General features: G+C 35.1%; 1 protein-coding gene across 1 annotated transcript in view; it reads right to left on the bottom strand.

The window, feature by feature from the left end:
* Nucleotides 1-105: 105 nt before the first annotated feature.
* Nucleotides 106-24,223, bottom strand: part of LOC129800449 (uncharacterized) — a 72,510-nt gene continuing 48,392 nt past the window's right edge. Inside the window, exons 3-7 of the mRNA XM_055844815.1 lie at nt 21,836-22,650; nt 18,180-18,404; nt 11,906-14,700; nt 8,133-8,341; nt 106-5,781 (exon numbers count right to left, since the gene is read on the bottom strand). Coding sequence (XP_055700790.1) covers nt 4,058-5,781; nt 8,133-8,341; nt 11,906-14,700; nt 18,180-18,404; nt 21,836-22,650 — 5,768 coding nt within the window. The 3' untranslated portion in view covers nt 106-4,057. The remainder of the gene's footprint in view (nt 5,782-8,132; nt 8,342-11,905; nt 14,701-18,179; nt 18,405-21,835; nt 22,651-24,223) is intronic.

Raw genomic sequence — 24,223 nt, 5'->3', positions numbered from 1 at the left:
AATACCCGTGCGGCGCTATCGTCAATTTTCGAACTTCGAACTGTCAGTCAATTTCAAACAAAACCGCGAATTCAACCGCCAAGAAAACGTGGATTTATTAAAAGATTTTTGTTTTTGGAAAAAAATCATTTAATGGAAGACTTTACGAAATAAAATAATAATGATATGCATAATGGCATATAATTTTCTTATAAATGTAACTTGTATACATATAGGTAAGAATATCTTTTACATTTTTCTTCATTTTAATATTTTTAATCGTTTTATTCCTACAATATTTTCTTCATATTTTCTTTTTCTCTTTCTATATTTCTATAGTAATATATAAAAATACAGACTACAATTTAATTTAAATATTCAATAGAGTAGAAATATTTTCTCAAAAAATTTCCTCTGTGGCTTCTTTATTTTTCTTTCACATGAATATGTCTTAATTGATATTTTTTCGCTTTTTTTTTAGTCAACATTCTAACTACGTTCTTTTTTCTTTATGGAGAATTTTTCGCAAGTTTATTCTTTTTCGTTCAATACACTTTTATATTCGTTCTGATTGCACCAGTTTGCACTATAAAGTAAAATATAAAATAATAATAAAAAAAAATTTTGGGGTAGAATGAGAAAATGGAGCAACATAAAAATAGGACAAAATAAATCATTTCAATTGGAAATAATTGAAAAAAAATATATAATGCAAGGGACACTTTTCCTAAATTTTCTTTAAAGCTATCAAATACCAAAGCACATTTCAAATTCTAGCAAATTTTCCCAGTTTTATTTGTAGCCACAGAAACTTCTTGTACAAAAAAAAAGCTTAGAATCTAAAAAAAAAAATGTTTTCAGCAGGGAAAATTTTGCGCGGAAAAAGAATTTGTGAGTTTTGCAAAAATAAAAACATAAAGAAGAAAAATACAAACAAAATAAAAATTACTATCACGAGTTTGAACAAAGAAAGGAGGCAAAGAAATAACATTGTCTCACAGTGCATTTCTCTTCTTTTCCTTAATTAAACACATCTCTTACAGTATAAGGAACAGAGGATTACAGTGAGGAATGAAAGTTCAGAGACATTTTTAACAGTAACTTCTTAAATTAAATATGATTTGATTTTGATGAGAATCACACAAAAAAAAACTTGATAAAATTTCTCTTAATTTCTCTGGACAAATTTTTTTGTAGTAAAGTAATGGACTTTTTTAATTAAACTTCACGAAAAAATAGGCCACGCCCTTTCAAAAGTTAGTTCTAACTAAAGTTTAATTTTTGACAGTTTCAATGTGTCATAAATACGATTTTACAATACCGTTTCGGAGAAGCATAACAGCAAAATAGATCTTAGTTGTAACCGTTGTAACCATCAAGGAGTAACTCATTTCGAGGGAACTACACTCAGTCCCGGGCATTAAATCCTTCGGGATTATGCACCTGACGGAATTATGCAAGTTTGCCTATAATTGGGAGTCAGTTTATGAAATCATTTTTGAAATACTCCTGAATGTATAGTATGTTGCAACGCGGAAAATTTGAAATCATTTTGCTACTTTTCTGATTTATTCAAGAACTCTGGCCAAAAAGTTGGGGAGACTGGGGTAAAAAGTCACAAATTGAAAATTTTAAAATTCAATATCTTCCAAGATAAAAGAGATAGCGGCTTGAAATTTTTTCCATAGATGACCTCCATAGACCTTCATCAAAGTCGTAAGTTTCTTAGAATTCGAACAAGGGATTCAGAAAATTAAAAAAATATTGAAATTTTTAGCTCTATTTTTGAATTATTTTCCTTACAACAGATATCAATTTTTACCTACTTATTTTTCAAAATTGATGCATTGCTAAGTATTTCCTAAATGATTTGGATTCTTTGAATACGAAACCACTATCTATTTTAGAATTTCACAAAAGTTCTTTTCTCCAGAAATTTTTCAATTTCAATTTATTTAAAAACCACTTAGTGGTTAAAGTGTTTAATTTAAAATTGTTTAATTTAAAGATGTTGAATTTTTGATTCAAGATGTTGAATTTGGAATTGTTGAATTTTTATGTGTAAACTCAAAAATTGTTGAATTCTGTTTATTGTCGAATTTTCTTTTCATTTCGAAGATTTTGATTTTTTTGACTTTTAACACATTTTTATTGGTTTTTCCTGTACTCGGGATCCCCCCCCCCCCCTAATGCGAAATGATTACATTTGATGCTCGGATCTCCACGATATACTTATTATGCATATAAATATTTAATGTTCTATATGACTTTTGCCAAATAAAAAGCATCTCAACTGAAGTATAAGTCTTAATTGGAAATTCAACAATTTTTACACAACTTTCGTTTAAAAATTCAACAAATTTGGTTGAAATACACAAGGCTTCACACTAGAATAGTGTTAAAAATTATGATCAAACTACAATAGTGTTAATTTTTGATCATGTGACAATAAATACACGAAACATTGTTGAAAAATTTTTATGATTATAACAATGAGAAATTTTACACACATCGCAATTAAATAATTAATTTATCCGGTTTCACACTATTATAGTGTTAAAATTTTACACATTTTCAAATTAAACAACGTTGTTGAAAATTTTTCAACTATAATAGTGGTAATTTTCAATCACGTGACAATAAATTACCAAAATGTTGTGCATTTTTTAAACATTTCTAAATTAAACAACAAAAATCGTCGATTTTGCACTATTATAGTAGTAAAATTTTACACATTTTTTTTACTGTGCAGTGTATAAGTGAAACCGCGACGAAAGGCTTCCAAAACTCGTTGAGTTGCTCTTTAGTGCAGGATTTGTTTTTATTCCTTGTCTTTTCTCCTTTCCCATCTAAAACAATAAAAAAATCTCTCCAAAAAAACTCATATTTCCGGGGTTTCCTATTGAAGCATTTGCAGACACTTCAGGAAAACCCTTTTTGTTCACGAAATAGGTAATTATTTCATTTGAAAACTTCACGTACCGTTAGCAATAAAGATTAGCACTTAATTTAACTAAAATTAGCCAGAAATGACATAAATGTTAAACAAAACGAATAAACAACAGCCAATTTATTGTGTTTTTCATTGGAAAACATGATCGATCTATTAAAAATTCAATGATAAAAGGGTACACTTTTAATTTTTCTGAGAAATTAACAAATTAAAATTTGTGAATATGAATGGATTATCGCGTTATTTGGAGCAAAATTAACTAAATAATGAAACTGTGGTAAAAAAAAAATATAAATATAATAATTTAGTACTGTATTTATCATGAAAACAATGACGTTTCCATTTAGAGTAGCGAAAAATCTCCATTTAGAGCAGATTTTGAATTAGCTTAATTTACCCTACTTATCATCAATTTTTCGTGCAGAAGGGCTTTTGATTCAGTTAAACAAATCCTGCGAACAAACGACTCTCAACGAACTTTTTTCTCCCTGTCTTTTGTCCAATAGGTTCGAGTACTTTTAGGTTATGTCAAGCATAACCTCAAAAATACAAAAAGATTTTTTCAAAGAAAATTACTGAACTAAACAGTTCTATCAATTTTACATTTCTTTGGCGATCATTCATTTTGTCTTTCAAGTAGACAAAATTTCTAAAATATCAAAGATAAAGATTAGAAGAATTTTTGAGGTTAATAACATTCGGAGTTTGAAGGTTGTGTTCAGGAATATCCTAATTTTGACATAAACATTGACCCAAGGAGATTTCCAAAGACGGTAAACTCTTTACAAGGTGCCAAGCAACACTCTTTCAGAAGAAAGAATAAAAAAATCAATTTGTATTTAAAATATAACATTTCAAACTTGAGACTTTGACGCTTGCTTGCAATTATGCCGAAATTTGGCACACTTACCCTAAATATAATAATTTAGTACTGTATTTATCATGAAAACAATGACGTTTCCATTTAGAGTAGTGAAAAATCTCCATTTAGAGCAGGTTTTGAATTAGCTTAATTTACCCTATAATTTTTTTCTGCAATAAATAAAAATGTCTCTACTTTCATTTTACTCACTGTTCACCCTTTTTCTCCTTGAGGACTTTTTCTTAAAAAAAATAAATTTGGCACTACGTGTCAAATGATGCACTCTTAAGTCTTTTCTCTGGTAACGATGGCATCGGATCCGGAGCTCCAACCTGAGCCTCCAATTCATCTGGTGCCTTCCTCTTCAATCCCTCCCCGCTCTCAATGGTATTCCCCGGCAGTGTGGAGTTTTCATTGCCACTCAGTGAGTCATCCGGACTCCCTTCGTCCCCCTCATCTGTATCTGAGTCTCCTGCCTCTCCTCCACTACCCACACTCCTGCTATTGGGTGCATTCCACTGAGACAATTTGCTGGGATCACTCTCATGCAGCTTCTGTGCCAGGGACTTCAAACTGGCCAGGGAATTCTCACAGTCTGTTGTGTCAATTTCAGTTAGACTCATTCCTGCCCTCTCAATCTCTGCATAAGTCCCAAAGGGCAGTTTTCCATGGCATTCGAGCCTTAGGACATGCATCTTTGATCTCAGATGCTTGGCCAGATGCCCGTGTATCCGGAAAGCGACTTTGCAATCGCTGCATTTGAACGGACGTGGATTTGTTGTTGTTGGAACGCCAAAAGTTGACGTCCGGGAGACTTTATTGTTATGCCCATCGCTCCTTTCATGCTTCCTCAGGTGCCCCTGAGTCCGGAAGCTGACAGCACATGGCTCACACCTGTATTTCCGCTCCAGGAAGTGAATATTGAAGTGCAGATGAAGCTGTGAGGGTTTCTGGAAAGTTTTCGAACAGATCTCACAAACTGACCTTCCATCTTCATGAATTCTCGTCAATCTCCTTCCCGGTGAGTAAGATCCAGCCGGAAATTCTGGTGTTACCCTCCCATTCTCACCCACAACAACCGTTCTCGCCAGAATCCCTGCAATCTTTCCCGGATTGACAGGAAGTGCTGGAACTTCAGGAACTGGTGCTTCCGGCACCTCAGCTCCACTCTCAAAGCCCTCATCACCCTTGGGAAAGAGCATTTTGGTCTTTGAGGCCATCTTGAGGTATTCCGATGCCACATTCTTAGCCACATCATTGGAAGATCTCACAGGAAAGCCCAAACCCTTCCCTACGTCAATTTTCTTGGAACTTGCAGCAATTTCTGCCAAAGTTTCCATACTTGTTGCCTTCTCGCCACCTGCCTCACTCTTTCCCTCCTTCCCAGGGCTACTTCCGGCCGATGATGTCACAAAAGCCACATTCCCATTGCTCATAACCTCATTCTTCTGACACTGCTTCATCTTGGATCCCTGAAGTGCCCTCTCAGTCAAATACTCCTGCAACAGTTTACTCTCATCAATCTCCCCAGATGTCCCTCCCCCAGCCACTGAACTGGCCGGAATCTTGTCCGTTATGGACACCAGAGAGATCAGAAGACTCGCTGGTTCCATCGTTGTCACAACATCAGCCACTTTCGATGCCGCAATTTCTCGCGGTTTTGTGAGATCCATGGGAACATTCCCAGTATCATCGTACTCAAAGGCACTCACCTGACTACTTCCAGCTGCTGGCACTTTGTGGATATTGGGATTGGCGTAGTACTGCTCCAGGCGCGGAAAGTCAAAAATAGCCGGTGGGGAATTGAATGTGATCACTCGTCGTTGAGCTGTTTGCTGCGTTTCTGACGACGCCTGGGCTGGATGTTGCGGGGATTTGAGGGAAGTGGACTCAACTGAAGACTCAGAAGCACCCACAGTCATGGCCAGGGACAGAAGACACTTGGCAGCCTCATGCTCCTGAAGGCGAGATTTCGAGTCATCTGCGTCTGAAAAAGAATATTTCATTCTAAAAAAACCTCCTTCTCCTTTCTTTGCATTTTGGGAGAAAAAGTTCTAAAATGGTGCCATTCCAATCAAAATTAACATTTTTTTAGCACTTCATTGTTCTAAAAAGTACTTCTGCATTATCGACTTTTCTATGTACAGGTTCCTCTAACGACTGTTTTGTGGTATTTGAACATGTTGAGGACTAGGGAAAATAGTCGAAACAGTAACAACCGCAAAGAAAAGTCGATAATGCAGAAGTGAGAACAGTCATGTACTAAAAAAAATGTTCAGGAGAAAGATTTCTCAAAGGGAAAATATTTCTCCTGGACATTTTTTTTAGCACTTGACTGTTCTCAAGTGTTTCTGCATTATCAACTTGTCTGGCTGTTGCTTCTTGTTACGACTGTTTGGTGCTTTAAAACATGGCGAGGACTGGGAAAAACACTCTAGAAAAGTGTAAACAGAAAGAAAAGTCGATTAAGCAGAAGCACTTGAGAACAGTCACGTACTAAAGAAAATGCTCAGGAGAAAGGTTTATCAAAGGGGAAATATTTCTCCTGAATATTTTTTTAGCACATGACCGTTCTCAAGTGCTTATACATAAATGTCTTTTCTTTGTATGGATTCCTGTAACGACTGTTTAATGGGTTTAGAACACGACGAGGACTGGGGAAAAGAGCCGCGACCGGAACAAATGCGAAGAAAAGTGGGTACGCAGAAGCACTTGAGAACAATAAAGTACTAAAAAAAACGTTCAGAAGAAAGATTTCCCCATTTCATTTTTCATTGAAAGAAACATTTCTCTTGAACATTTTTTTAGCACATGACTGTTCTCAAGTGCTTCTGCATTATCAACTTTTCTGTATGTTGCTTCTTGTTACGACTGTTTTTTGGTATTGGAACACGACGACGACTGGGGAAAACAGTCGAGAAAAGTGCTAACAGAAAGAAAAGTCGATTAAACAGAAGCAATTGAGAACAGTCACATACTAAAAAAAATGTTCAAGAGAAAGATTTCTCAAAGGGAAAATATTTCTCCTGAACATTTTTTTAGCACATGACTGTTCTGAAGTGCTTTTGCATTATCGACTTTCCTTTGTGTTGCAAAGAAAAGTCGATAATGCAGAAGTAAATGAGAACAGTCATGTACTAAAATATGTTCAGGAGAAAGATTTCTCAAAGGAAAAATATTTCTCCTGAACATTTTTTTAGCACATGACTGTTCTCAAGTGCTTATACATAAATAATCGACTTGTCTTCGTATGGGGTCCTGTCACGACATTTGGTGTTTTAGAACACGGTGAGAACTGGAAAAAAACAGCCGAGACAGGAACAAACGCAAAGAAAAGTCGACAATGTAGAAACACTTGAGAACAGTAAAGTACTAAAAAAATATTCAAGAGGAAGATTTCCCATTTTTATGAACATTTTAGCACATGACTGTTCTGAAATGATTCTGCATTATCGACTTTTCTTTGTATGGGTTCCTGTCACGACGTTTGGTGTTTTTAGAACACGACGAGAACTGGAAAAAATAGTTGAGACAGAAACCTTCTCAAAGAAAAGTCGACAATGTAGAAGCACTTGAGAACATTCATGTACCAAAAAATTCTCATGAGAAAGATTTCCCCTTTTTATGAACATTTTAGCACATGACTGTTCTGAAGTGATTCTGCATTCTCGACTTTTCTTTGGGTTGATTCCTGTAACGACTGTTTGGTGTTTTTAGAACACGGCGAGAAGTGAAAAAAATAGTTGAGACAGAAACCTACACAAAGAAAAGTCGACAATGTAGAAGCACTTGAAAACAGTCATGTACTAAAAAAAATGTCCAGCTGAAAAATTTCCTCTTTTAATTACCTTTTAAACTCTCAAAAATAAAGAAGGTTAAAATAAACCAACAATTTACAAATAAAAACTCAAAATAGCAAGTCATTTGAATAAACGCCACCAGACAAATTAAAAGCTATAAAAAGTGAACGTTAAATTGTTTAAATATCTGCGCAATTTTCTCAACAGACAGCGCAAAAATCTCTCTAAACTGAAGTGCTTTTGAAAAAAAAGTCACTAAAAGATTGCAGTAAAATGATGCCAGAAAAATTAAAGGTTCCTCGGAAAAAAAAACTGCCAAATAGAGTAAATCTTGATAAAACATTCAAGAAAACCTCCAAAGGAGAAAAAAAGCGCGTCAGTGAATTGTGAATAAATTAAATTGTAAATCCCGGGTCTCTCTCTGTCTCTCTCGTATAAGAGACAGCACATTATCTTCGTGTGTGGAATAAAATAAACATAAGGCAGAAGCACGAGGAAAAACGAGAAAAAAAAGAAATAGAGATGATCAGAAACTCACCACTGAGCTCGGAGTCTGGCTCATCGCCGTCTGATTCATCATCGGAATCTGAATCACCAGGAACAGTGACTTGTCTCTCCTTATTGGAATCCATCTCGAGCACCTCATCGGACACTGTCATAGGAATTGGAATTATTCCTAATTCTTCACACTTCTTGGCATGTGACTTGGACTTCATGTGCTTCGTCAGGTTGCCCTTGGTCTTGAAGCTGGAACGAAAAGATTCGGATAGGCGCATTATTTTCTTTTGCTCATATTTTTTAGACCTTTTAGATCAGGAGAATTTCATTCAAATCAAAATTCACATCACATTCCTTCTCAAACGTTTTGCATATTTCAGTCTTTCGAATTCAAATCTAAATTCGATTTTGATTTGGATTTTGCAAAATTAATTTTGAATTGAAGGCATTCATTTTCATATTTAAAAATAATAACTTTTAGCTTGAGTGCATTATTATTATTTTTTTTAATATAATTAGAGAGAATTCAATTAATAAACATCAAAGTCAAATTTCAGAAAACCAAAAACAAAGAAACAAATTAAAAAAAGTGTGTTGGAGAGACTAAGAAAGTGAAAAAATATTTTTGGATTATTGATAATTTAAATTTATATTGTTATCAAATTTATTTTATTAAGTGATTTTTATGCCACTGATTTAGATCTGGACTACACCATTTAGATCTGGAAAATTTTATAAAATAATCTTACTGAAGAGTATTGCAAACATATTTGTATTCCACTCTTTCACAATCAAAACTAAAATCAATTTAGATTTTGTTTACTTCACTATTTCAATCTCAAATCCTAATTCAATTTAGATTTTACAAGATCAATTTGGAAAACAGTACGCAACAGCGGAGATCTTTCTAGCTCAAATATAATTTGTATTTAGGTTTAGATTTCGTAAATTGAATTTTGATTTGAGCAAAGTGTTAGATTGACATACGTATCCAAGACGATAAAAATTTTATTTCAAGAAATATTCCCAAAAATTTCTGTGAATTATTTTTTTAAATGCAAATAGACATAATTAAATTAATAAACATTTAAGGTATTTAAGCCAAATTTCAGAAAACCACAAAAAAATTAAAAATGTGTTGCGGAGACTATAAGTAAAAAGTGGAGAAATATTTTTGGATCAATGAAAATCTAAATTACATTAGTTTTTTTAGTCTCTTTTTTAAATTTTAGATTGAATAAAAAGCTGAATTTATTCGAGAAGATTTTTTTATACATCCGATTACACCTTTTTGATTAGGAAAATTTTATCAAATCAAAATCATTGCAATCTATATTCAATTTCGATTTATGTACATATGCATACTTTACTCTTTTGAGGTCAAATCCAAATTAAATTAAGATTTGTCAATTTCAAAAAATCGACTGAAGAAGAGTTTGAATCTTTCGTCTAAATCAAAATAAAATTTAGGTTTAGAATTGTCAAATTCAATCTAGATTTGAGCACAAAAAAGTCAGATAGTCGTAATATGTTCAATACAATGGAAATTTTGACGTTATGAAGTTTTCCATATCTAAAGAAGAAGTGTGCAAGAACTGCTTAAAACCGAACAAACATCAAAAGAAAATTTGTATACAAATTTATTTTAATGTTTATTCGGTTTTAAACGGTTCTTGCACACCCCTGATCTAAAGAGAGTGTACGGAACATTAATATCAACTTAGTAGACTTTAGACCAGGGGTGAACAAGAACGGTTTGAAACCGAATAAACGCCAAAATAAGTTTGTCCAGTTAGCGTTTTGATCACTGACGTACAAATATTCTTTCGCCGTTTGTTCGGTTTCAAATGGTTATTGCTCACCTCTGATTCAGACTAAAGACAATGTTCCTCCTCAAATTTGAACATGTTTGAAAACAAATTTCAATTAGGCAAAAAACTGCAAATCCATTACTGAAATATTTTGTAAAATCTACATTCAAATTTGTAAAATATAGAAATTTTAAGCTCTATCACGTTCAATGGTTTGCAAGTCAATTTTAAATTAACAGAAAAGCTTACAACATTTATAATCCACGCAGAAAATAATTGCTGTAGTATCTCGAAAGGTTTACAAACAAATTTGTAAAATCTACAAATATTTGGTAAAATCACAGAGAAACTTTATCATGTTTCTAGTGTTTAAAATCCAACTTTAATTCAGTAGAAAACTAACATTTCTAAGCCACGTTGAAAATTACTGATTTTTTTTGTAAAGTGTACAAATAAATTTGTAAAAATTACAAATATTTGACAAGATAAACGAGGAACTTTATTACTTTCGGATGTTTAGAGTTTGATTTCAATTAAATAAAAAACTGTAAAATTTCTAAACAACGTTGAATATAATTCTATAACTTGTAAGATTTACAATTTTGTAAATTCTACAAAGAAATTTGTAAATTCTACAAATATCTGTTAAAAGCTTCAAAAAATATTTCACTTTTGAATATTTGGAATTCAATTTTAATTATGTTGAAAAAATCAACATTTCGCGCTGAAAATAATTTACTTACTGAAATATTTTGTAAAACCTAAAAACAAATTTGTAAATTCTACAAAGAAATTTGTAAATTCTACATATATCCGTTAAAAGCTTCAAATAACGTTTTCACATTTGAATGTGTGGAATTCAATTTCAATTAAACTGAAAAAAACTATCATTTCACTCTGAAAATAATTTACTGAAATATTTTGTAAAACCTAAAAACAAATTTGTAAATTCTACAAAAAAATTTGTAAATTCTACAAATATCTGTTAAAAGCTCCAAAAAACATTTTCACTTTTGAATGTTTGGAATTCAATTTCAATTAAGCTTCAAAAAATTAACATTTCATTCTAAAAATAATTTACTGGAATATTTTGTAAAAAGTAAAAATTTGTAAATTCTACAAAGAAATTTGTGAATTCTACAAATATCCGTTAAAATCTTTAGGAAACATTTTCACATTTGAATGGTTGGAATTCAATTTTAATTAAGCTGAAAAACTAACATTTCACGTTGAAAATAATTTATTGAAATATTTTGTAAAATCTAAAAACAATTTTGTAAATTCTACAAAAAAATTTGTGAATTCTACAAATATCTGTTAAAAGCTTCAAAAATCGTTTTCACTTTTGAATGTTTGGAATTCAATTTCAATTAAGCTTCAAAAAATTAACATTTCATTCTAAAAATAATTTACTGGAATATTTTGTAAAACCTAAAAACCAATTTGTAAATTCTACAAAGAAATTTGTGAATTCTACAAATATCCGTTAAAATCTTCAGGAAACAATTTCACGTTTGAATATTTGGAATTCAATTTTAATTAAGCTGAAAAACTAACATTTCACGTTGAAAATAATTTGCTGAAATATTTTGTAAAAAGTACAAACAAATTTGTAAATTCTACAAAGAAATTTGTAAATTCTACAAATATCCGTTAAAATCTTCAGGAAACAATGTCACGTTTGAATATTTGGAATTCAATTTCAATTAAGGTTCAAAAAACTAATATTTCACGCTGAAAATAACTTAATGAAATATTTTGTAAAAAGTACAAACAATTTTGTAAATTCTACAAAGAAATCTGTAAATTCTACAAATAACTGTTAAAAATTTCACGTTTCAACCATTCAAATTCAATTTCAATTAAGCTGAAAAAACTAAATCTTCACGCTTAAATATTTTGTAAAAAGTACAAACAAATTTGTAAAATCAACAAACAAATTTGTAAAATCAACAAACATTTGTAAATTTTAAAAATTTGTTAAAAAATCAAAAAAACTCACCTAAAAGCGCAATACTGGCAGGTGTAGGGGCGGATGTTAGTGTGAGTGCGGATGTGCTTCTTCAGCATGGAGGGTTTCCGGCATCTGATGCCACAAGTGTGACAAACATACCTCCCGAATCCCCTCCCTTTCACATATTCATAGTCCTCAGTGCTCTCATACCCTCCCGGAACTGTTGAGTTCACCACGCCTCCTGCTTCGGTCTTCTGTCCAGCTGGCTCCTTCTCATTCCGGTCCGGCTTCTTCTCCAGCACCACCGGAAGTTGCTTATGATGGTGATGCTGCGTCTGGTCTTTGTGCGTGATCACGAAGGGCGTACAAATGGTGCCCTGAGATTGAATGGACTTGGTCTCCTTGAACTCCTTCGTGCTCTGAGCCACTGTGAAGTTCATGGGTCGATGGCGGGAGTCATAGAGTGATATAACTGCATCCGGTTTGAGTCCCAGCGGATGCGGATTGCTCTCTGCACAAACCTGCCACTGACTGTACATGGAGATGGTGCGAATGTGATGTGGGAGGTAGATGGGCTGAGTCTTGTTGACTGTGCAGTAGAATGGTTTGGTACTGCACTTCAGGCCCAGGTAAGTGTAAGCTTGACCATTGATGTACATCTGAATGCAAGTTTTTGACGGTCTGGGAGTTTCCGGAGAGATCAGGGGGAGGGTATTTGTGGTGGGTGTGATTCCATGATGCCTCTTAGGTATAAATGTGCCCGGTTTGAGTGGCAAACTCGTTGGTCGGAGGAATTTTGTTGGTTTTTCGAGCACTTCATTCTCCTTAACCTCACTTTCTGCCGGAATCTCCACGGACATGGGTTGAATGGGGAGTTTCACCTCGGATTTTGGGATATTCTCAAAGGGGAAATGGGTGGAATCCTCTGAGGGGATTTCTGACTTCCTGGGACTCAGATTGTCAGCAATCCGGGTGAAAATGAAGCTCTTCTTCGCCTGTTCCGGCTGTTTAACTTTCGTGAGAATTTTCAGCCTCTGCTGCTCCCTGGCACGATTTTTCTCCTCAATTGCCTCAATTTTTATGCTAGGAATACTCAGAGTCAGTTGCTGACCATTGAACAGAGGAGGATCAGAGACTTTCTTCACATTGTTGGACATTTGCAAGAGAATTCCGGGAGGTTTCTTGACAATTGGACTTGGAGTTCTTTTGATGTCCACTTTCGTGGGAGTGGATGAATTTGGTCCGGGAATGCCGGGAACAAAGGGAATCAGCTTCCCACCGTGCAGAATCGTTGTGGCATGTTCTGGTCCTGAGACAACGGGGGGAAGTGTCAGGGGATTGTAGGCAGTGATGGGATTAATTGGTGGAAATTGAAAATGTGTAATTCCAGTCTTCCCGGATGATATAAGACTTGGCGTACAGAGTGTCGATGCGACCAGGAGACTCGGAGTTAGTGGATTTATTGGTGGAGAATCCCTCGTTGATGACATCTTCTCCACCTTCCCGCCTGAATACAGTCCCGGTGTCCTAATGGAGATATTTTGTTCAGAATCCGACACCGGAGACTCAGAAATGATACTTCCTCCGGAGGAATCCCTCCTGATCCCATCATCCTCGTACTTTGTCCCCTTCCCATCGAACTTGTTCACCATTTCCAATTCCCCACCGTACATTTCGCGATTCTGACTGGATTGAGGATCACTCGGAGCTGCCATCATTGCCCCCTTAGCCCTCAGGTACTCCAGTCCAACCAGCGTCAACGCTGGACTCTTCCCATTCCCAAACGGCGAATTATTGTATTCCAGGCGAATTCTCTTTTCTCCCGGAACCTTCTCTCCACCCTTCTGATCACCCCCAAAGGGTTCCGGAGGACGTTTGATTTGCTTAGGATCATGATTGACATGAGTTATGACCACTTCATCACTTCCCTGAACTGTCCTCTTGTCATCCACTAACCTTGTCTTTCCCAACAATGGTCCAGGAGATGGCAGAGGCGCCTGAATCTCACAAGCTGCCCCCGAACACCTTACCTGACTCGTACTGGCCACAAGATTCGACTGTGGCAGAACAATTTTCTCCGGTTTGGGCTTCGGTAGCTTCAGCTGTGACTGAGCCAACTTCGACAAACTCGACGGAGTTCTCGGAGGCTGCCTGAGAGTACATTTGGCCAGATTCTTCAGTGAATTCGGATTGTACTTCTCCGGCAGATTGACATGGATGGAGTTACTTCGAGAATATTTGTGCGAGGGACTCCCAACGGGACTTATTGGGGCACTATGATTGCCCTGACAGTAGCATATTGAGTGATACTTGAGATTTTCCGCACTTCTGAAGCTAATCTTGCACAACTGACACGTATGCACAGCATCATCCCCATCCCCGCCCGTAACACTCTTCCAGTCCAGCAGAAGTCCCTTGATGATAGACCTCTCGGGATTCTGCGGATGATTGGCCACTGCTGTGAGATCAGTCCCGCCAAAACTCTCACTGTAGCACCTCTTTCTCAGTTCGCTACTTTCACTGACAGCTGGGGGAATTTTGATGAGATTGAGCGGCTGGGCAGGTTGCCCAGATACCTGAGAACTTCCCCCAGGTTGACTCATTTGTGTATTCTGAACTGATACCTTGCCCAAAACAGCCCCAGAATGTCCCTCATCCCGGTGAACCTTCAAAGGTACACCTGGAGGCGGAACTTTGGGCATTAGAGCCTCCTGGGACAATCCTCTTGTGATTCCTGTGATTTTGTGGTACTTTTTCTGTAGCGGAGGCTCCACATCTTCCATTATAGCCTCATTATCTGAGATTATCTTGGAAATGTGCTGCTCTAGGTCTTGCTGACTAGCCTGAAAGGCCAAAGAAATCGAAATATTAGACATTGCGATTTCTTGACCAACTTTGTGACTTTTGCAGAACATTGAAAGTTCATGTGAACGCCACTGGTGGCGCTGTAGTCTAGTAAAAGATCTTATACGATTTAAATATGGCTACAATACCGATTTTATCATCGGAGGCGTTAAAGTTTAAAGTAGGCCTGAGCTAAAAGAAAAGCCAAAGTGAATTTTTGTTGGTGCCTGTTGACATTCTTCGAAATGCCGCGAAAATTCACGTAGAGAAAATGAGAGGTTTTTTTTATTGTGAAAATTGCTTAATTCCTTATAGTTAAGTCATTTTCACAAGAAAATCCTTTTAATAGTTTACTTGAATACAGCTATTTGGGTTAATTGCACATACTCTTCGATATTTACAACAAAAACATTGGGATGAAAGGACAATGGGCAAAAGTGGTCTATAGTGCGACCATCAATAAGACCTATATCATTAAATAGGCCATCGCATAGGTAACACCTTTTGTTCCGGGACCAAAGTTCTAAACCATGGGGGAAAATTTCTAGAGCGAAAAAACTATTTTCGTAAAAGAAAAATAATCTCTTATACGAAATGTGCGCATTTAGGGTAAGTGTGCCAAATTTCGGCCAGCTTCTAATTTCGGCCACTTTGAGTGTAATTTCGGCCATGCAAATAAATTAATTAAAATTATGTATGTAATCTTCGAATAGTTAATGAATTCATTTTGCTTTCAAATATTTATTCATTTTAGGATGTATTAACACAAAGATCGTTAAATTTTAGGTATAATTTGAATTTAAATTGCATTGTAAAAACTCAGTGTGGAAAGACTCTTACAAAAAATGTGACAGATAGATTGTGTCTCTAGCAGTGTTGTGATTTGTGGTGAAGTGCAGAAGGTTTTCCTTCGGTGTTTTTCATGAAAATTGATTAGCTTTCATTAAAGATTGTTTCTGTTTATGTTAATAGTGAATCAATCTTAAAATTTTGGATAAAATTTCCCAGCTGGATCCTGTATTTCGCGTAAAAAAGTATATACTTTGTGAGCGTCTCTACGGTGAGGTAGTGTTGCCTATTTCGGCCACACCTTTTGCTTTCCTAAATTTCTTATTCATTTTATGTTTTCTTTTCAATTTCTGAATTCTACAATGTCCAGAGAAAAAAACCATCGCTTCTATGAAAAAGATGATGTGAAAAAGTCATTGGAAGAGTTCAGGAAGTGCAAATTGCTACGGGAATCTGCGCGTAAATTTGAGATGCTACTCTTCAGGTGTTTAGGACAAATTACACGGAAGATCTCTGGGCTTGTGGGTTATATAAACGTATTAAATTAAATATTAAACTTGTTCCGTTTGACGTTTTGAAATTTTCTATCCGTTGCGTCACAAAATGTGGTCAGAAGAAAGGTGGCCGAAATTTCACACAAAGTGGCCGAAATACTACCCAAAGCAATGTCCATATTTTTATTAATTTTTCAATATTTTAGGAAGTGATTTAAAGAAAACAAAAATGATAAACTAGTCTTGAAGGTTCCACACAACCCTCCCGAAAAGGAAGTAACAAAAAATATCAATATGAATTAAAAATATTGCATTTCAAACTTAGGACTTCGGTGCTTACATGCAACTATGCCGAAATTTGGCACACTTACCCTATACTGTTTTTTTAAGGGAAAGATTAAATTGTAACATAAAATACATTAAATTACTGTATAATCTCGAAATGGACATAAAAGCATATGTCTTTACAACGCATAACATGCGTAGCAGGACATTGAAACATAAAGGCTCAAAGTCAAAACTTTAAACCTCATATCTCAGAGATTTATCAACCGAATTTAATCAATAAATACTCAATCGAAAGGTCTTGAAAAATCCTACAAAATGACGGTATAGATAAGTTCACAAGTCGACCGCAAGGGGCGCTCCAGGTTATCAAAGTTTTCAATCAACAAGAAATGTGTTAAGTTTCGAAACTATTCAGCTGATTTTAATGATCTTATAATATGCATGTCTGAGGTTTTTATTGTGTTTTAGAGAGAGATATGACCGCATTGTATTCATCGATTCCAGTAGAATCATTACATATTTTTACTTATTTTTCTAACTGTAATTTTTTTTTTATTATTTTCTATTGAAATCGTAATTAGATTTTATGTGGATGAATAGCTTTCCATAAACCTTATACCAATGCCGAGTTTCAGTTTTCTACCTTTTCTCAGAGAGCAGTTATAGTGGAAAAAGTCCTCATTTTGTATGGCGACTGCTGGAAGGAGTGGCGGGGGAAACGTTATACATAAACGGTTTAAGAGCCTTCCATTGCCCTTGATCATGTGCTAAGTTTCTGATTTCTACTTTTTTTCACAGAGAAGTTATATTGGAAAAGTTCATTATTTTATATGGGGGCTACAAGAAGGAGTGGAGGGGGATGAGCTTATATACATGGCTAAGGAACGTTTCATAAACCTTGATCCCATACCAAGTTTCAGTTTTCTATTTCTTCTAAGAAGAAAGTTAAAATGAAAAAAAGTCCACATTTTGTATGGGGGTTACTGGAAAGAGTGATGGGGGGAGGGAGTAGTATCCATTGATAAATAGCTTATGTCGTACATTGACTCAATACCGAATTTCATGAAGATCCCTTTAGCTGAAGTTGAGTAATTCGAACTCAAAATAGTATTTTTTCGAAAGGATATAGGCGTTTTTACAAGGACTCCCAGCGAATATCGTCATGGGTCTCGGTATTTTTTCATCCTACACCATTACCTATAAAATGCGCCTAGTCCCATCTGTGGTCGCCACATAGACCAACTCCAATACATTTTTGCCCAATGTCCTTTTGAGCTGGAAGACTCATATTCTTTTGAGCTGTCCCAAAATTCAGGATAGGTTTGAGAAAAACCCTTTTGTACAACATTAATTTGGTTAATAAGGAATGCAAAAGTACATATTACAAGAAGGGACACGACCTGCTAATAAGGATAAAATAGAGAAGAAAATATTTTGTCGCATTTCAGAGATTTTTTGCAACCGCAGCGCCGCCAGACGTTTGTCAAGTGAATTATTTGTATCTCTATCTCTCTCTCACAATTGAATTGTGCGCGATTTAAGAACTTTCCATTTGAAGTGATATTTGCATTCAATTTCCTTGTTTTTCTGCAAGATTCAAGTAAAAGGATGTGTAGTAAACAGCTATCCGTCTTTTGACAAAGATATCAAGAAGACAATTTCTTTTTATATGAGTTTTTATGTCTGTTATGTCTTTTTGGCGCAAAAAATATTTATCATGGCACCGTGAATCAAAATTTCCGATATTACACGACTTTTAACGAGCACAGGTCTGTTTTAAAGTTTTATTTCTGATATGCTGAAACTCAGAAATTTCAATGAGCAAATGTAATACTAGAATAGGGTTACACTAAGAATCTCTCCTACCATAAGCTAAAAAAACAAGGAAATCATTGTTGAAAACTCACCAATTGATGTGTTTGATGGGTAGATGGCACTGTAGGTGGATGGATCCTTGCTGGATTCGGTGGCACTTGACTGTCCACTTGGCACTGCCCTCCAGTCGAAGATTCAGAGGATTCTTCTTTGGTATAGAAGGCAGCTGCATTGTGAAACTTAGGTTTGTACGGTTTCTCAGGCATTTGATACGGCGACACCACTCTCTCATCCATTGGCGATGCTGTTCGACTCACCTACAAAAGCCCACCAAAAAAACAGTGATTTCTGATTAGATTTGCCCGACACTCCCCATCACAACAGACAACACCTGACTCGTCAAAACGAACAACATTCATTGCCTATGACTCAGCGCCCCCGCGAAAATAATCTCTTGACAAAGCTGCGCGAAAGATTAACACAGGAAGATAGTTTTCTCTGATAACACCCACACAGACACAGTGCTTTAAAAATTTGTGCAGAAATTCATATCATATCCCCAAGAAAATGAACAAAAAAAAATAATAATTTATTGAGCATTTGCAGATTTCGCAGGAAACCACAATAAAATTTAAAATTCGTAGAACTTTTATCAGACATCATAAACAAAATCATGCCTCATGATTACATTCTATTTAAATTCTAAGTAATTCCTCAGTTTACACGAAGAAACATCATAAAAGACTGATTCTTGTGAGCTTTACAAGTTCAGAGGAACTGACGGATTTCCCAAACATCTGTGGCATATTGTCGCAAAATTCCTATTAGATAATTTTATACTAGGAACAAGCTTTAAGAAATTGTGGTTTGGTATTCCAAAAGTACTTCCATTTTTTTTGTATTATCAACAAGCATTCTCAAAAATGAAAATCTTTTTTTGCCAAAAATACTCATTTTGCTCGGACTTCGGTCAATTTACTATAATCCTAAGAAAATCTCATGTCCTCCGATCGGCCTCAAACATTACCAAAATGTGTTTGGGTAGTTCCTGATGATGAATATACAGTGAAGTGCGCTAATCCAGACGCTTCGCTATGTGGATCATTACGACTACGCTAACTGGATGAAATTCACTTAAAATAATATTTTTATTTTTATTTCCGTAATGTAGTCATTACAGTAACATAATATAACTATTCAACTTTGTGAAAAAGCAAAAATAATATTTTTATCCGTTAAATAAGTGAGTGTAGGGTAAGTATGCCTAATTCCAGCCAGCTTGCAATTTCGGCCACCTTTTTTGTTCCTCGAATTTCCATGATCTTTTAGATTTTACATACTCTAGAGATTATACAATGCAAAAGAATAACAAAAAATGTAGCTTCGACAAACGAGATGACGTGAAAAAGGCATTGGAAGAATTCCCGAAGGGCAAGGAACTATGAGAATGAAGGTGGCCGAAATAGGGTACCAAAGCTGTGTCTATATTTTTATTCATTTTAAAATGTATTAAGAATGATTTTAGAGTAAATCAAGACGGTAAACTCTTTACAAGGTTCCAAGCAACACTCTTTCAGAAAAAAGAATAAAAAAAATCAATTTGTATTTAAAATATTACATTTCAAAATTGAGACTTCGACGCTTGCATGCAACTATGCCGAAATTTAGTACACTTACCCTAACCGACTAATTTCAAACTTGTGCCAGTTGGATTCTGTATTAAAAAAATTTCTTTCAGAGATATTTTCTTTAATGACAGCTGGTTGATTGAAAAAATTTATTGTCTTTTTTTCCTTGTGAAAAAAGTATTTTAAATTCAAAGGTTTAATTAAAAGTAAAGTGCAACCATTCCCCTACAAGATGATTAAATAGATTTTCATGAAATAATAATATTTTATAAAGAAATTAGTGAATTTGTGGCTGTTGACATTTTGCTCTAAAACGGGCTGTTCGCAAATTAATATTTCTTTCCGGGAATCGTATTGTTCACAAGGGGTAACTCATTTTCTGACAAGGGTGTCTGGTTTCTCGGGTTTCGCGATGCAGACACTGGGTTTCTCGGGTTTCGCGATGCAATTTTTGAGTTTCTCGAGTTTCGCGATGCAATTTTTGGGTTTCTCGGGTTTCGCGATGCAATTTTTGGGTTTCTCGGGTTTCGCGAAGCGTTTCTCGGACAATTGACGAGGGTTTCTCAATATGAGTTACCCCTTGATTGTTCAGCACTGTTTTACTATTTTAAATGCCAAAGGGTACAAAGAAAAACATTCCTAAGAACAAATCTTATTTTAAGAAAGTTCTAAAGAATGCCTTGAAGTGTGTACGAGATGCTTCTACCATAACCTGTGCATCCAATACATTTACAATGTTGATTTGATGTGCGAATGGTTGGCATCCGATCGACGAGGAATAAATTCTGGACAGCATCAAAATCATCTGCGAAACCTTCAAAATTCCAAACTATTTTGGCGATGGAAAACCTGGAGATGCTTGGTTAAGGAATTTTCTCAAGCGTCATCCAGAGCTCGGCATACGCAATCCAAAGTCCTTCTCATTGGAAAAAATATTTTTATATTTTTAAAACAAATTTCTGTGTCTCTAGGATAAGTTTCTGTCTTCTCAGGAGGGTTTCTGTACATCTAGGAAACATTTCTATCTTTTCAAGAAGGTTTCCGTACTTCCAAGACGAGTTTCTATGCTTCTATTAAGGTTTACGTGATACACGTGTTATCGTGTATCTTTTCTATGAAATGATTCCATGTTTATAGGAATCGTTTTTGTGTGTCTTCTAAGTGTTTTTATATTTTTATGGCTCTGGCACACCTTTTAGATCGAGAAAATTTGATGAAAACAAAATTCACATTCCTTTCGTTCTGGCACGCTTTGCATATGTCTATCGCATTCTTTCGCCCTTCAAATTTGATTGAGCTAAATTGAATTTGGAGTGACGTATAAAAGAAGAAGAAGAAGAGTGCGAAAGAATGAGATAAACATATTCAAAGCGTGTGAGAAAGAAAATAATTCGAATTTCTACTTCATGAAATTCTCCTGATCTAAAAGGTGTGCCGGAACCATTAAAACCATTTTTGTATTTCTAATGACTCCGGCACACCTTTTAGATCAGGAAAATTTCATGAAGTCGAAATTCGAATCCCTTTCTTTCTTACATGTTTTCCATATGACTATTTCATTATTTCGCACAGCAAATTCGATTGAGCTAAATTGAATTTGGAGTGATGTTTAAAAGAAGAAGAAGAGTACAATAGAATGAGATAGACATATTCAAAGCATTTGAGAAAGACAGGAATTCGAATTTCGACTTCATGAAATTTTCCTGATCTAAAAGGTGTGTCGGAGCCTTAAGGATATAATTTCTGTGTTTTTATAAAAGATTTCGTGTTTCTGGGATGTTTAGGATGCAATTCTGCGTTTCTAGAAGCGTTTTCGTGTTTTCTAGAAGCATTTCCACGTTTCAAGAAACATTTCTTGACCAAATGGTTTATGTTTCTACAATGAAGTACCCCTTACTTTCTTTTAATTTTTTATTAAATTCAATCTAGAATAATCATCTCTGGAAAATCTCCCATAACATTTGAACCCCCAAAAGAAGAGTCCCTGCATGAGTCATTAGGATTTAACCCGAAACCATTCCCAGAAAAAATAATTTCCCTCTCCCGGACAATTAAAAGTCCCCTTTTTGCTATTTGCGGAATTTTGGAAGGGGTTAAGTGTGTATTGAAGTGTTACTCACCACGTCTGATCCGCTGGCATTGCTACTGAGATCATTCTCTTGGTCCTGATCTGAGGTGAATCCTAATTCGTCATCGGGATGGGGTGCATCCCCGCCCTGAAGACGCAGGGTGTGTGCCCTGGAGCGGCAGTGTTTGTACAAATTACTTTTAGTTTTGAAGGCAAACCCACAGGGTGTACACGGATATGGACGTTCATTCGTATGCGATCGGATATGTTTCTGCAGCACTGATGGCTTTGTACAGTTCAGATTGCAATATTGGCACACATTTCGTCCTGAGCTCGGTGGATTTGGATCTGGGCACTGACCACTTGGGGCAGATTGCTGGAAGCTCACTGAATTCGCCTGAACCTGCGGCTGAATCTGCACTATGGGAATTTTATTGGGTAGAACTTCCTGACGCTGAATCAAAATATCTGTGGAAGCTGAGGAATTGTTCACTAATTTGCTATCCTCAACACCATTCACAATTATTCCCTTCTTTTTCCCACCATCCACTTCAATATCATCCCTTATCACTCTATTACCACTATCACTGCTCCCGATGGCCTTTCCTGACCCACTTTCATCGACTGTTGCACTCGCAATTCGCTTGAATTTCTTATGCAGGTACTTGAGATCTGATGAATTTGTCGTGCTCGTTGCTATTTTACTAATACCACTCGACGGTGAATTGTTGTTGTTTATGCTATTTCTCACCTTTTCTGAACATTCTTCACTCTGACCTGATGGCTGTTTTGTCGAATTTTCAATTGATTGCGATGGAAGCGTTTTCACGCCTTCCATCATTCGCGGTAATCTGCCACCAGGATCATCTGAAAAAAAAAAAAACAAATAGAATAACAATTTCAATTTCAACGGCATTTTCATTGACATCCTTTATACAAAAATTTGCCGAAGAAATGGAATTATATTCGATAATAAACGGTTAAATTTGAATTTAAAAATCATTGACAGTTTTGACAGATGATTTTACAGTAGACTCTCTCAAATTCGGGCATTTGGGACCGAAATGTCAACCGAATTAGAGAGAAATTCGGGCAGCAAATTGTTTGAAATGCAACGATTTTTTGTTCGTCTGCATAGGGTAAATTAGGCTAATTCAAAACCTGTTCGAAATGGAAATTTTTCGCTACTCCAAATGGAAACGTCACTGTTTTCATGATAAATACAGTACTAAATTATTATATTTATATATTTTCTATACCACAGTTTCACTATTTAGTTAATTTTGCTCCAAATAACTCGAAAATCCAGTCATATTCACAAATTTTAATTTGTTAATTTCTCAGAAAAATTAAAAGTGTACCCTTTTACCATTGAATTTTTAATAGATCGACCATGTTTTCCAATGAAAAACACAATAAAGTGACTGTTGTTTATTCGTTTTGTTTAACATTTATGTCATATTTCTGACTAATTTTAGTTAAATTAAGTGCTAATCTTTATTGTTAACGGTACGTGAATTTTTCAAATGAAATAATTACCTATTTCGTGAACAAAAAGGGTTTTTCTGAAGTGTCTGCAAATGCTTCAATTGGAAACCCCGGGAATATGGTTTTTTGGAGAGATTTTCTTATTGTTTTAGATGGAAAAGGAGAACAGACCAGGAATAAGAACAATTCCTGCACTTAAAAACAATTCAAAAAGATTTTGCAAGCCTTTCGTCGCGGTTTCACTTACACTGTTTGTCTCCAATTAGAAACTTTCCCTTGTCTCCATTTGGATTAAATTGTTTTCAATAGAAGCATTTTAGGCTCGCGTATTTTTCTTGTATTTTAGAAGTTTTTCAAATTATATCTAAAGAATTTTCACTACACAGTAACATTCTAGAAGAGTCAAGGAGCAAATTTATGTAATTCTCTTCGGAAAAAATATGAACTTAATGTGTTGAACCTTTTGTCAAAAGTTAAAGCGTCTGGAAATGGTTTTGAATTAGGACATTTACCCTACTCATATTGAGTTTACATGCTAATTGCTATTATAAATTTCATGAAAACCTCTTAATAATGCAAAATAACATCAAAGCTAAGACAAATCATGGCAAATTTGAGCATATTTGCTTCATTTGATAAACATAATCGAACTTGAAAAATGTCAACAAACTTTTTGTACGCCAGAAAAAATAACGTAATTCAAAAATGTATGGAAAATATCAGTTATTTTCTATTAATATAAATAATACATTTTATTTGTCAAATTCCAGTTAATATTATATATTGGTATTTCCCCTTAAAATTACGACTAAATGGTTTTAGATCCATAAACAAGTCATAATATAATATAATCCGTTTTTGAGTGAAAATGTCTAAATCCATGTAGAAAATATCGAAAGTATATATCCTACATATTCTAGCTGTTATGTACCCATAATGTCGTGAAATTGTA

This window comes from Phlebotomus papatasi, chromosome 2 (genome assembly GCF_024763615.1).
Source record: "Phlebotomus papatasi isolate M1 chromosome 2, Ppap_2.1, whole genome shotgun sequence".
Lineage (NCBI taxonomy): Eukaryota > Metazoa > Arthropoda > Insecta > Diptera > Psychodidae > Phlebotomus > Phlebotomus papatasi.
This window is presented reverse-complemented; position numbering and strand designations above follow the sequence as displayed.